The following is a 15,242-nucleotide window of genomic DNA, read 5'->3' on the forward strand; positions in this document are numbered from 1 at the left end:
CAACTACTGGCCAACTACTTGCCAACTACTCGCCAACTACTGGCCAACTATTGGCCAACTACTGGCCAACTATTGGCCAACTACTGGCCAACTACTCACTAACTACTCGCCAGTTATGCCAAGGCCGTGCATTAAGTGTCTTCCTCCAACTGAGGCCTGCGCCAGCTTAACCTCTAGTGGGCGTGGTGTGAAAAGCAGTGGCTGGCGACACTACAGTGCGTTTTTCGGAGGAGAACCGCAGATGCGCACACTGTCCGGGCATTGGCCGCGGAGCTCGCTGCATGAGTGTGGCTTGAATTTCCGAGAGTAGGAAGGGAATTGAAGAATGGAAAAATTATTTTGGAAAAAAAAAAAGGCTGTGTATGCCATGAAAAATACATTTTCTGCATTCGCATCCCGGGACTTTTAATCAAATCAGATCAAATAATGCTTCAGTTTTTAATGTAATGTGCTGCGTGACAAGTGAGTCCCAAAAGTGGGGACATTTCTACGGCGGGTCGATTAAATTACAGGATGACAGACGGACGGGTCCTAACCGCTGAATGTGTGGTCACCTGCTCGGTGAAACTGAACCGTTTGTGAAAAACGGAGAGTTCAATGACACGGCAGACGGGGACGAGTCAAGCCTGCATAATTGCGCATTGAGTGAAATGAACAAATTATTGTATGACCGCATGTTCTCAGCAACCCAAATCGATCGAGATATTGGCTGCGACAAAGCCCGGCACAAACCGGGACCGAGCTCGAGAACCACAGCTGAAGGTGAGAGGCGAAAGTACCTTTGGTCAGGCTCCGGCCTCCTTGGTGAGCTAATTTGTTTTTTTTTGGATTACACAGAGGGCACAAGTCACCACATTTACACACCCATATTTCACTGTCACATTATGTGGCCCTCGTATAAGTAAGCGCTTCTCGATTGTATCGTATCGCCTTTCCTGTTTTGTGCTTCGGCAAGAGTGCCCATTATCGCTCCACGTACACTACCATTAACAGTTAACCATTAACATTAACGAGGAACAGACTGCTCTTCCTTGTTGACACACATGCACCCTTTGTATAGTGACAGAGGTTTCACACTGTTCAAGTTTCACCATCTGGATGACAGTATTTTGTTCCTCCCAACATCACCCTCTAATGGAGTCAAGACCACCCCCCAAAGTGTTGCGAGACGCGCACGCTTCGTCCTGATTCGCCCTGCCAGGCTGTGCTGTGGCTGTATGCGTATCTTCTCTTTCAGGTTGCTGAAGCAGACTGCCATTGCTCCAAGAATTCTGTCTCTGCGTGGCACAGTACTCTTCTGCAGGTTATCCGGTTATCCATCAAATTCGAGTAAAAAAAAAATACACAAATGTATCTACTCTCCTGTATTCTTGGTGATCCCTGGTTCCAATAATCTAAATTACACATAAATTATCATATCTTATATCTCTTAAACAAAACATACGTTCTCTTAAATAATCTAGTATTGGCAATATTGTGAAAAGACCAGGACTTGCAGCGAACAACACAGCAAACATTTGGAATACACAGAAAGCAGCCTAAACATAACACGTTCTGTTTTCTGCATTAATGATACAGCAGAGGTAAACTTCACATCATTACATGTACCACAGCTCTGAACAACTAGCTGATGCAATATAAAGAACGAGAGTGCATGGAACCCACCTATATTCCTAAACAAATTTACAGTACGTAAAGCACTGGGGGCTTGTTCTGCAAACAGCTCTCACGAAAACCACCTTAACTATTGCGCTATACGATGAACGAAAAACGAATCAATGCCATACCGCTTAATTTTAATTATCAAAAGTGAATGCCATATTTGAAATGTCATCCATTTCAGGTGTAGACCTATAGTTTTTAAATAAGCTGCCGCATGAGAATAACAATAGAAGTTCCTAAAGTGACCACTGGGTGCCGCATGAGCTTCCTGGTCGCAAACTCAGCCACGGGATCTAGCCATGGTGCTGAAGGCTTCTCTTACCGGTGTGTTAAAAGTCACAAAAATGCTACAATGCCATTTATTTACTGCGTGTCATATGTAACGCAGCGGCAGTAATTCAATCGCCGCGTGCTTACCTGGGGGGATTTACACCTCAGGTTTAGCCTTAAACCTGTAGTCCATGGAACTGCGTTACAACTGGAACAGCTATCCACGTCTGTGAAATAAGGAGGATCTGTTCCAGTGTAATTCTGTTCTGCGGTCTTTAGGTTTAAACTCCAGATAAACACACTGCAATTGATCCTATTGGTTTCTGGCGACTGCTATGTAATTACCTACGGTTTTAATATAGTGTATGTACACATCCATTGTTAAACCATTACTCTTTGCATGCATACTTAAAAAAAAAAAAAATAATAATGAAAATTCCAATCTATCGATTTTGCCATTATTGTGGATTAATGCGGGCATATCCGGAGATAAAACTAATTTGCCGACGTGTATCAGTAACACAGTACGTGTAAATATGGGAAGCTTCGCATTGTTTTGTTGAAATAAACAGTGCAGTTTGTTGTGAAACGGTAGATGGCGCTGCGCCGATGATTAAACGTAAGCTTGGAGAAACTGAATTTCATTGCAATTTCTCAAACCACCGTAAGAAACCAAAGCGCATATATTTTAGTGAAGAGGTTGAAGCGTTCTCTACCAGCTCCGGGTTGGAAAACTGGACATCTACCTGCTCCTTTCATGCTAGGGAACACACGCTTTTGCAAGCATTCTGGCGCCGAGCTAGAATTTGGAGAAGTGGAGACGAAGGAGGAAAAATGAATGACGGAGTGACCGTTTAATTTCGATTTTACACTTTCTGCTATTGTTCATTGGTATTTTTTCCCCCCATATCTTGCATAAGCACGTTGGTTTGGCTCGAATGAATTACGAGAATCACTTGTGTTCACCAGAGTTGATGTGCAAAGCGACGGGACACAGCAAGAGTATCACGGATGTCTCTGAGCAGGGATAAACGTCAAGCCTTAACTAACCTCATGAAGTGATTGAACGTTAACCTGAACGACTGAGAAGGATTTATGGCAAGATACAACTTATGGATTTGATTTCTTCTGCGGTTTTTAACCCGTACGTCGGGGTATTGTTCAATGCGCTGGCAATTGTTACAAAACGCTGAAACAATCAGGAGCGTTATGCTGCTTTTTAGTACCTCGGCGCACAGGAGGGTCTGATTTCCATGATGTCGGGGGTCTACGGTTTGATTGCTCGTTCTGGAAAATGATTACTGTGAACACAGACGGTAAAATAATGGTGAGGAGATGCCTTGTGACGTTCAAACCGTTCAGGTAAGAACAGGCATGTTCACCTTATGCTTTTGTTTTTCCGGTTCAGCGTTTTACAAGTTTATTTGACGTATAACGTACTTATTATAGAAAAATGTCAAATATAATGGTTTAAATTAAATATGTAGCCTATCTGTGCATATGCGTGAGTGGCAGACTGATAAATGTGCATATTGTAGATTAGAACAAAATATTCTACTTTTCAGGGGAGCCTACTGTGTTCATCGGCAAGCTTTATCACTCTATACATTGTTAATCAAATTGTCATTCCGTTTTAAGGCTAATGTTCATGCCTAGCTCATTTCGGCAGTAGTTGCGTGACTAAGGACAACCCGGAGTTAATACGGGTAAATAGCCTACTCCGCGACCTGCACCTCCCCGTAAGCTAATTAAACAGTGTTCACTGATTCAGTCAGGTGCTGGCGGTTGAACACAGCGGGTGATAGTTATCATTACTGAATAACACTGTCTTAACTCCCCGAATGTGAAAACCATATCCGTGCATGCAGAAATAAACATTTTAATTCTCCGTGGAACCACCTCCTCTTTGTGACAAAATGCATGTTCGTTGTACACAAGATTGAAGTGAACCACTATTGTCAGGTGTCTTAATAGACATAAAAACACCGGTATATCACGTTATTAATATCAGAAGCGGGGTTTGATTTTCGAAGCTATGATCGTGGAATGAATAACGAGGCATGAGTCTCCATTTAGAATAATTTGTCTGCTCTCCATTATCCCTAATGTAGAATGCGAATATTATTTGCAGCGCCCAGAATGGCCCAGTGGGCCGTGGATTTATATCTAAAGACAGCGGGGAACTTTGATTTAACCCCAATTAAGGCGTTCATAATTCTCTGGGGTTAACAGTAGCAGGCTATAGCATATAAACTTGTAAGCAGTATGTTGGCTTTTTGTGGTAATTCTATTGTTTCACACATGAACCCTGGCATACTGCATAATGTAACACTATTTTGCCTAATTACAAAGTATGCAGATTCAGATTAATTGGCACTTTCATTGTGTGTCTGGAAATGACTTCTGACAGGGCCTAAAGTGATTTAGAACGGAGGTTTAATTTGACTGTTAAATGGTTTCAGCGTGCGTTTCTCTGTTTTTTTTTGTGTGGAAATGTTAAGGTAAATACACATATGCCCGTTTCCATTGTCGTTACCAGTTGGTTGACCTTAGAATGTTCATGATATAGTTGTCTATATCATGAATATTTATGAAATTCCTAAAAACGAACAAACAAAAAAACTTTCAAACATTGAGCTGCTTAAAAATCCACACAAGCACATATTTCATGCATAAAGTGAATTCTTACTATCCATTGTTGGTGATGAGTCCCCCCTCCCCCCGAAGTCAGCGACGAGGAGTTAGTGTCAGCCGTCACAGATGAAACCCCTGCCGATGTTTTAATGGTGAATTGTGACGAGACTGTTCAGCGTTAAGTGCGCCATCAATCACTCAACCCTCAGCCGCGTACGTGTGAGCCGCTCAGCTGGCGCGCGCCGCGAGCCGCGAGCGTCTCCCGTTACGCAGCGGAGGCACCCAGGGCGACCTGCGGGCTGCGCCAGTCTCCCCGCGCGCGTCTCCGTATTCATCAGTCTTCATCACCGCACCGTGAATCCCCGCTTCACTTATGAAGCGACGCTTTGCGCGCGTGGGGGTGACATGTCTGACAGATGTTCTGCAATGGCCCGGTGGCAGAGGTGGCAACAGGGCCCATTAGAGCCCGCCGACCGCGACCCTCTCCTGGGCACAGCGTGAACCTGAGCCCTGTGATGTTCTGTACTATCGGGGCCACTAGGGGAAAAAGAACGGTGACCTGATCATTGCAGCGGATCCCATTTTGCATGGATGGAAAATCCGCAACTCGATGGAGACTGTTGTGTCGGGCTGAGCTGTGCAGTCAGAGCTGGCTAGCAGTTTCTCGCTATGGCGATGCTAAGACAGGTGTGATTAAAAAAAAAAAACTGCCAATGTGTCCCTCTTTCACACCATATGCCTCCACTGGATTAGGCCTGGAAATAGGGTGAAATCTGTACGGAATTCTCAGAGAACATGCAGTCGCGTAACACCAACGTTCTCCTGTCAACCGCCAACAGCCGAAATCTGATAACTGTGAACGTTAGAAGCCAATTAGGCAACGTTAGATCTTTCCCCATGATCCAATTACAGGACCGAAGCGTTTACCTTAAGCCTTTTAATTAGAGCTGAGCCGGGCAGCCGGAGTATTCCCATGCCATCACATCCACGGAAGGCCTTAAAAAAATGGCAAAACAGAGAAGGAAAGCCAGTGGTATAAGACTGGTAGTTATGGGACGTGTAGACATAATCTCCCTGAAACAGTCCTTTGTGGCATAGGTAAATCTTAGCACATCATTGAAGTGTGACCGGAGTCACCTTTGCTTGGACTTAATTAATGCTGGATTGACTGTTTATGTGTTATAATTCATCTGCTTTCATGTAGGCTAAGCCATTTCCATAGCAAACCGGCGCCTGCCTGCGGCAGATGGGTTCCCCCTCTGGGTCCGGTTCTGCTCCCTGTTATCAGTCAGGGAGTTTTTCCTTGCCACAGTTGCCCTGGGCCTAGGCTTACTCCTTGCAGGCCGGTTCTCTGTAAAGCTGCTTTGTGACAAAACTCCTTTGTTAAAAGCGCTTTACAAATAAAAATTGATCGATCGATTGATTGATTGAAGCCAGGCGTGAATCGTTGGGTGGAGCAGTTGAGCCTCGATGTCTTGGTTTCAGAAACACAAAATTCATGTTTACACGGCATCTGCTGTATTTACTTTTATTTACTTTTATTTACTATAGCGAACGCTAAGCCAGAGTCAGTTACAAGGCCCACACGCTATGACAGAGTACATTAAATTCCGGTTTTCTTAGCAACAGTAACTTAGGTACAGAGTAACCGGACTGAGCATCACTTTATCAAGCTGAAAACCGTCTCTAAATTATGAGCACGCAGCATCAGTCGTGGCTGTCTGTGCTCAGCACACAGCAGTCATCTTTAACGGCGCTATCTCCTGCGTCACGGTAGCCTCTGCGCGCAAGTCTTAATGAAGACGCACGCGAGCACCACTGCCAACGGCACATAGCAGTGATTGGACGGTGCCAACAGTCAGCTGACAGTGCGTCGGGACTGTGAGCGAATGGGCCCCGGGTGCTGGGAGGAGGAGGTGACTCTGGGAGCCCAGGTTGGGGCTGACTGCTGAACCAGGTGGGGCTTTAGCCGGCGTCCGCGTGCTGGAAGGCGTGCTGCAGACCTCTTTAACTTCTCTGTACTCAGGAGGTAAGACCGATTGTCTGGCAGTCGGAGGGTTGCCGGTTCAAACCCCGCCCTGGGCATGTCGAAGTGTCCTTGAGCAAGATACCTAACCCCTAACTCCTAACTGCTCTGGCGAATGAGAGGCATCAATTGTAAAGCGCTTTGGATAAAAGCGCTATATAAATGCAGTCCATTTAGCATTTACCATTTACTTGTTAGCAGATGGCCATGGGAGATGATCCCGGCCATGGCCTTGGACTAAGGTCCTTTACCTGGATTTACCCGGGATACAAGTCCAGCTATTAAAATGGATTATAGACGTTGAGCGATACGGAATACTGTGTTCAGGAAAGGGGGAACAGATGGATGTCATTATTGCTCTAAGTTTTATATTAAAAAAAAAAAAAAAATCTTTTCCAAGGAGACGAGGAATAAAATAAACGGCTTTAGTGATCCTCCACGCCCGGTTTCAGTTTGGCAGTTGACGTTGGCGGTTGTTGTTGTTGTTGTTATTTTCATTCCCCGTCTCTGCGTTTAGCCGACACGCTTCTCCGGGAAACTTCGCTAAGCCCCCCCCCCCCCCGGCTGCCAGTGCTCTGGAGCAATGGGACGAAAGCGTGACCTAGCGTCGTGCTCAAGGAGGAGGGGGGGGGGGGGGGGGTGGGGTGGGGGGGTATGCTCAGGGGGGCGCAGGGCGCCCCACGGCGCCTCCCGGCCCTCTCCGGCTTCCCGCTGTTTACCTACCGGACCGTTTCTGTTCTTTCCCGGTCATTACACCGGGCTCTGCCAGCCACCCCCCCAGCCCCCAGCCCCCACCCCCAATTCCAGCTCCGGTCCTCATAATCACTGCTGCAGTGCAGATGCTTGTCTTACAGCGGCACAGGGATCGGGGGGGTGGGGGGTGGGGGGGGATTGGGGGGGTTTGTAATTAAGCTCGCCGTGGAATTTTGCCGGCCGTCCTCTGGGAGAGGCGGGATCTGGATCGCGGGGAGATCGTTTCGGATCTAGGAGGGGACCGCTGACGGGCCCAGCCGGGGCCCCAATCCGGCTCGTCTAAGGGCCGAGACGCATGAATAATTCAGCCCCCCCCTCCTCCCCCCTCCCCCCTCCACCGGGGGCTTCGGCTCTCCTCTCTGCCTCCAGGAGCTCTCTGCGCTGCGAGGCGGGAGCGCGAGCGCTAGCTAGCGCCGCGATGAACAGGCCATTACTGTGCGATGAGACGTAGGAGAAGCGGCGGGGGGAGCGGCCATTTGCATATGTTCACGCGTGCAAACTGCTCTGCGCTGCCGGGGGCCCGGGGGTCCCGGGGGGGCCCGGTGGAAGCACTGAGGTGGAATTACCTGACACACGCGCTCGCGCCGCGGCGGGGCGGATCACGCGCTCGCATGCTAACGGCTCCTCCGCTCCTCTCAGCTCCTCCGCTCCTCCGCTCCTCCGCCCTCCGCTCCTCCGCTCCTCCGCTCCCCTCCTCCGCCCCTTCGCTCCTCCGCCCCTCCACCCCTCTGATGCCCTGGGGGGAACGTGCCCCTGTCTGGGCCGTACACAGGCTCGCTGGAGCGCTCTCTTATTCCGGTTCGCTCGTTAAATTCCCTCGTCCATGTGTGGGGGGAAAAAGGGATGGCGGATGATTGTTTGTTTTTTTCTGTGTGTGTGTGTGTGTGTGTGTGTGTATGTACGTGTATGTATTTGTGTTTTTGTGTGTGTGTGTGGGTGTGAGTGCGAGGGTGGGAGTGTGTGCCTGTGTGTGTGTGTGTATGTGTGAGTGCGAGCATGGGTGTGTGTGTGTGTGTGTGTGTGTGTGTATTTGTGTGTTTGTGTGTGTGTGTGTGGGTGTGAGTGCGAGGGTGGGAGTGAGTGCCTGTGTGTGTGTGTTTGTGTGTGCGTATGTGTGAGTGCGAGCATGGGTGTGTGTGTGTGTGTGTGTGTGATTGTGTGTGTGACTGCGAGCGTGTGTGTGTGTGTGTGTGTGTGTGTGTAAAAGCATGTCTGTGTGTGTGTTTGTGTATGTGTGTGTGTGACTGTGAGCGTGGAAGTGTGTGCGTGTGTTTGTGTGTGTGTGTGAGAGAGAGATCAGATGCGTTGCCTTAATTCCAGAGCTTGGATCAGTCTGGTGCGCGCTCACAGTGCCAGTGAGACTGACAGTGAGATCTGTAGGATCCACGCTTTATTCCCCCTCTTTGTTTTCTTCTTTATATTTCTGATTGCCTGTCCATTTGCATGCTGCACTTTGTCTCTCTGTCTCACTCACTCTTATTTTCCCTCCTCCTCCTCCTCCTCCTCCTCTCTTCCTGGTCCTCCCTTCTCTTTTTCTCTTCCGCTCCCTCCCTCCCTCCCTCCAGGATTTTCGTGGTGGGGGTCGGCTTCTTCAGCCTGTGCTTTCTAATGACGTCCCTGGGGGGCCAGTTCTCGGCCAAGCGACTGGGGGACTCTCCCTTCACCATCAGAACGGAAGGTAGTGGCTGCGTTCGCTCCCTGCGGCTCGCCGAGGGGTGGGGGCGGGGGGCGGGGGGCAGGGGGCAGGGGGCGGGGGCGCGGGCCGGGGCGGGGGCGGGCTGCGACTGACCCCCGGCTTCGCCGCTGCGTTTTCGTTACGGAAGAGAAGTGGCCCGGGGATCCCGTGGTGTGTGTGTGTGTGTGTGTGTGTGTGTGTGTGTGTGTGTGTGTGTGTGTGTGTGTGTGTGTGTATAGTGTGTGTGTGTGTGTGTGTGTGTGTGTGTGTGTGTGTGTGTGTGTGTGTGTGTGTGTGTGTATATGTGTGTGTGTGTGTGTGTGTGTGTGTGTGTGTGTGTGTGTGTGTGTGTGTGCCGCCGCCGCGCGCACCGTGGGCTCGGAGCAACGGAGCCCTGACGAGGCTTCCGCTCCGCTCCTGTTCCCCTCGTCATCATGTTAAAAAAAAAAAATACAGCTGCTGTGTGTCTGCCAATGAAGAGGGGGGGGGGGGTGTGTCTGTGTCAGGTCTCTGTGCCGTAGCTAAGGAAAATCAGAGGCTTTAAAAAAAAAAAAGAAGCCCAGTCTGTTTTCAGTGTACGCCAGCATATTACATCATAACGGCTTATTTGCCCCCTAATGCTGTTGTTTTGTGGGCTTTTTTTAAACTGTATTTACCTAAGGTGCACTGTAGGGATACTTTAAATTTCTCATGCCCTGGTCATGGTGAGGGGGCGAGCGGGCGTGACTGAAGGGCCCCTCTCTCTCTGACTGAAGGGGGCCCCTCTCTCTCTGACTGAAGGGGGCCCCTCTCTCTCTGACTGAAGGGCCCCTCTCTCTCTGACTGAAGGGCCCCTCTCTCTCTGACTGAAGGGGGCCCCTCTCTCTCTGACTGAAGGGGGCCCCTCTCTCTCTGACTGAAGGGGGCCCCTCTCTCTCTGACTGAAGGGCCCCTCTCTCTCTGACCGAAGGGCCCCTCTCTCTCTGACTGAAGGGCCCCACTCTCTCTGACTGAAGGGGGCCCCTCTCTCTCTGACTGAAGGGCCCCTCTCTCTCTGACTGAAGGGCCCCTCTCTCTCTGACTGAAGGGCCCCTCTCTCTCTGACTGAAGGGGGCCCCTCTCTCTCTGACTGAAGGGCCCGTCTCTCTCTGACTGAAGGGCCCGTCTCTCTCTGACTGAAGGGCCCCTCTCTCTCTGACTGAAGGGGGCCCCTCTCTCTCTGACTGAAGGGCCCCTCTCTCACTGACTGAAGGGCCCGTCTCTCTCCGGCGTGCTGCCGTCCGCGCCGCCACCATGTCACAGGAAAAAACACGATGCTAACTGTGGACTGAATCCGTTAAATGGGAGGATAATCTTCCTGTAATGTAATCCAAGGCACAGGCTACCAGTCACAGCTCCCGGAGAAGGATGAGAGAGCTGGGGGGGGGAGGAGCTGCTTGATTAATTAACCAATCAGGTGCTGCAGTCTGGGGAGAGGCGTCTGGGCCGAGCTCATTAAGCACTGCATGGTGCCTGTCCTCTGGGAGTCCTGCAGGGTAGACTTTTTGCGTGTGTGTGTGTGTGTGTGTGTGTGTGTGTGTGTGTATGTGTATGTGTGTGTGTGTGAGTGTATGTCTGTGTGTAGTGTGTGTGTGTGGTGTGTGTGCGAGTGCGTGTGTGTGTGTCTATGTGTAGTGTGTGTGCGAGTGTGTGTCTGTGTGTAGTGTGTGTGCGAAGTGTGTGCGTCGTGCGTCGTGTGTGTGTGTGCGAGTGTGTGTCTGTGTGTAGTGTGTGTGCGAAGTGTGTGTCTGTGTGCGCGTGAGTGCGTGTGTGTGTGTGTGTGTGTGTGTGTGTGTGTGTGTGTGTGCGTGCGTGTGTGCGTGCGTGCGTGTGTGTGTCGGTGTGTGAGATGAAGTGGCAGGAATCGGAGGTTTAATGGAGTGGCACCAGGATGTGTGAGGCACAGACGGACCGCCAACTCCATCTGTTGACACTGTAATCAGCTTTCATGACTGGAGAGGACCTCTCGGATTTTGCCACACACTGGTGCATGCTGTACGTGCTAGCATACAGAAATGCTAACATGCGTGTGTGCACAGTGTGCTCAATAAACCTATTACCTTCAAATGGTTAGATACTTAAAGTTTTTATACTTGAAGTGATTATATTTGATTAGCAGTTTTAGACAATGCAGTTCTGTGTGCTGTGCGGCACAATAGATATGTTTCCTTATTTAAATAATTCTACTAACTGAATTAATTGAAATTAACTGATTTGTTGTGTGCAGCGCATATTACCATTACCATATTACTGATTTAAGGGAAGAGTTGCAAAATGAAGCTTCTCTTGTTGCATAGTTAAAAAAAAAAAATATTTTCTTCACATTTTTATATTTAAGATCTTGGGCTGCAGCAAATCTCAGGATATAAATTGGAGGACGAAATACAGACATTGTGTTTCCCCAAAGCTGTTGCTCACTGAAAGAGATAGGGCATTGTTTGCTACTTATTAAGTGCCAAATTGTAGCCTGTTGTTTGCCGTTTGCCGTCTCACGATTTTCCGGGTAAATGTAGGCCTGCGGGAAAGGGCTCATTTTGAAAACGCCTCTGCTGTTGCTTGGGGAACGCACGCGGGAAGCCTTTGTAACCTGGAATCCGTTGAGATTGTTATCCCTTCCCTCGAACTGCTGACATTAGCATGTCATCCTTGCTCTGACTAAACGTATTTGCTCCCAAGGAAAGATATGAGAATCTTTGCCTGAGATGAAAGGGCTGGTGGCACTGATATCAAGTGATGTGACACTGGGTATCAGTTTAATTCCGCCTCTGACCGGTGTATCTCTTCTTTGTATCCTTGGATTGTCGGTCCTGAAGGCTGACAGAATCTCTTCTTTCGAAAGTCAGAAGAGAAGGTCTGTGTGCGTGTGCATGTGTATGTGTGTCTCTGAAATATACTTAAAATATGCCATTTAAAAATATACCATTTTTTAATTTAGTATACCTGAAGTATAATTAAAGTTTACATAACTGCACTCAAGTATACCATTTTTCTCAGAGGGAGAGCGGGAGTCTGGTGACTGTGCAGTACATACAGGAGAGGTTGTCTCGATCAAAAGCGTTCCCCAATGATCGCTCTTTGCCCAGCAGTTTATTTTGTTGATGAGACTTGTTTTCGGTAATGTGATTGGCTTTTGGTAATGAGACTTGCTTTTGGTAATGGGAATTGCTTTTGGTAATGGGAATTGCTTTTGGTAATGGGACTGGCTTTTGGTAATGAGACTTGCTTTAAGGTAATGGGACTGGCTTTTGGTAATGAGACTTGCTTTTGGTAATGCGACTTGCTTTTGGTAATGGGACTGGCTTTTGGTAATGAGGCTTGCTTTTGTTAATGGGACTGGCTTTTGATAATGAGACTTGCTTTTGGTAATGGGAATTGCTTTTGGTAATGAGACTTGCTTTTGGTAATGGGACTGGCTTTTGGTAATGAGCCTTGCTTTTGGTAATGGGACTTGCTTTTATTAATGAGACTTGCTTTTGTTAAATGGACTGGCCTTTGGTAATGAGCCTTGCTTTTGGTAATGGGACTTGCTTTTATTAATGAGACTTGCTTTTGTTAAATGGACTGGCCTTTGGTAATGAGACTTGCTTTTGGTAATGGGACTTACTTTTATTAATGAGACTTGCTTTTGTTAAATGGACTGGCCTTTGGTAATGAGACTTGCTTTTGGTAATGGGACTGGCTTTTGATGGAATGGAATTATGACTTAACCCAGGATGCCTCTGCACTGTTTAAGGGCCACTGCTCACTTTTTCCCATGTGGCCTGGAACTAGGCTCATTTCTCTGCCCAGCTCGCTGGCGCGACATATCCTCAAGGGCACTGGAGAAGCATTTACAGTGTCTTTTAAAAGCTAAATTTACTTGTTTCGAGTACTTAAATATCATACAACACATCGTCTCATATTTATATGGACTGCGTATCATTGCCTGGAGGTCACACCTTGAACGACAAAGGGGAAAAACTGCCGCTGTTTATGGTCTGCCCGGAAGATGAAAAGTAGCGCAACGTGGTGACTTCCTGTTCACAAGGTACCCGCATTAAATTTTTTAAAAAAGAGCTTTTCTCAGGCTGCTTTTGGAAGCGTCTAAGCGTGGTTTACAGCTAGCTGCTCCTTTTAAAGGGGCGGATTCGGCTTATTGACTGATGCTGCATTCACACGACAACTGCTTCTCACGTAGCTTAATACAGTAGCAGCCTCAAATGTCGTACGCAGGCGTGTGCGAGAGAAAATCGCAGGCAGGTGAGAAAATGGAGCATCCGAGGCATTCAAGCTGGAATATTCATGAAGCACCCGGCTCAGTTAATCAAAATGTAAATATTGAATAATTTTGAGTGCGGTTGCTAAATTTACATTTTCACCCCATTTCCCTCATGTAAAAAAAAAAACCACATATGCCTAGTTGTTCGGTATCAAATATATGCAGAAGCTACACAGCTGCACGCTACTGTTAGCCTCGAGGCATCATTGCAATACATGCAGAGCAGGGGGTTTGTGAACCATACAGCTCCGTCTACAGTTGATTTTATCACTTAAATGCTTTATCTTTGGATGAAATGTTTTTTTTTTTTAAATGGCACTCCTCCTGCCCTAGCTTTAAGCCATATAAGAATATATTTTGGTAAAAAAAAGAAAGAAAAGATTTTGGTAAGAAAAGAAAAAAAAAAAAAAAAAAGACAAACAACATGAAAGGGCCCCCGCTGAAGCTTCACGCTAATTTTGGGAATTATTTGGCTCTGTATTGCGCTCACGGTGGAGTGCTTCCCTCTTCCCCCGCTCTCTTTTGGTGTCGAAATCATCGTAGTTACGTTTATTAAAAATGGAGTCAAATGTTTGAAATGGGTCAGTGTCTCAGCTGTTCTGACCTCCACAGGGAGGTCATTCAACCATCGTGGGGCCAGAACAGACAGGAGACGTGTTCTGGAAGTGCAGGTGCGAAGAGGGGGAGGTGCTAGGCGTCCTGAGGTAGCAGAACGGAGGGATCTGGCTGGCATGTAGGGTTTGAAGTATGCAGTTTTAAAACATTGTACAGTTTGTGGAGTGCTATTTTGTGAATGCCACGCAGATATGATGAATCTCAACCCCACTGATGCTACGTTTCTTTTTTAAACAATGTTGCTACCCCATATTGTGTGTTCTCTGTTGTTCCTGTGCAGAACAAGGCTGCACCACAAGCAAATGCAGATGCGTATTTATACAGACTTTCTCCATCCGCAGTTCACAGCTTGAATAATGTTCCAAAGTTTGATCATTCTACTCCGGGTTCTAAATTTATCTATACTGTACGGCATTAATGAGATAAATATTTGTTGACTTTAAATAATTGAGTCATTGCAGGAATGAGCAGTATTTGAAGTGTGATTTGAGCGTTCACAAAAACAGTGCATCTGCTTCACATTCAGTTCACATTCTGGCACCGCACACACATTTGCAATGATATCACAAACCTCCCATTAGCCTTTGTCCACAGGTTGCTAGCTCATCATTTAAAAAAAAAAAAGCAGTTTATTTTGAGCCCTGATGCTGTGATCAGCAGGTAGGGTTCAAATCGTCTCTCTAATGGTATTTTCGGACTTTGGAGCCTTTATAATCTGACCGTGGCTGAGAAGCTGAGAGGCTGTGACACGGTATTGTGTCAGTGAGGAAATAGACCATCTCTCCAGCGCCTTCACAAGCCCAGGTGATAACAGCGGGAACTTAGCGAGAAAAAACACCTCGGATTAGCCTCTTCTCTCCCTCTCCTCTCCTCTCTCTCTCCTCTCCCTCTCCTCTCCCTCTCCTCTCCCTCTCTCTCCTCTCTCTCTTTTCCCCCTCTCCTCTCTCTCTCCTCTCCCTCTCCTCTCCCTCTCCTCTCCCTCTTTTCTCCCTCTCCTCTCTCTCTCCTCTCCCTCTCCTCTCCCTCTCCTCTCCCTCTTTTCTCCCTCTCCTCTCTCTCTCCTCTCCCTCTCCTCTCTCTCTCTTCTCCCTCTCCTCTCCCTCTCTCTCCCTCTTTTTCCCTCCTCTCTCTCTCCTCTCCCTCTCCTCTCTCTCTCCTCTCCCTCTCCTCTCCCTCTTTTCTCCCGCTGATGAATACAGTTATCACCAGCCTGAAGTTGGACTGAATAATTGCAGGGCGTGAGGGCCGTGAGCATGATTTTAGTTACCCCCCCACAGCCCCCGGCCCCTGCCCACCCCCCCAAACCACCCCCCCGGTTGTCCGCGTGGAAT

The 15,242-nt window shown here is 48.0% G+C and overlaps 1 protein-coding gene across 1 annotated transcript in view; it reads left to right on the forward strand.

Annotated features, from left to right (window-relative positions):
• Positions 1-2,599: 2,599 nt before the first annotated feature.
• LOC135248622 (alpha-1,6-mannosylglycoprotein 6-beta-N-acetylglucosaminyltransferase B) overlaps positions 2,600-15,242 on the forward strand; it is a 135,767-nt gene continuing 123,124 nt past the window's right edge. The window contains exons 1-2 of the mRNA XM_064323443.1: positions 2,600-3,294; positions 8,911-9,023. Coding sequence (XP_064179513.1) covers positions 3,227-3,294; positions 8,911-9,023 — 181 coding nt within the window. The 5' untranslated portion in view covers positions 2,600-3,226. The remainder of the gene's footprint in view (positions 3,295-8,910; positions 9,024-15,242) is intronic.

This window comes from Anguilla rostrata, chromosome 2 (genome assembly GCF_018555375.3).
Source record: "Anguilla rostrata isolate EN2019 chromosome 2, ASM1855537v3, whole genome shotgun sequence".
Lineage (NCBI taxonomy): Eukaryota > Metazoa > Chordata > Actinopteri > Anguilliformes > Anguillidae > Anguilla > Anguilla rostrata.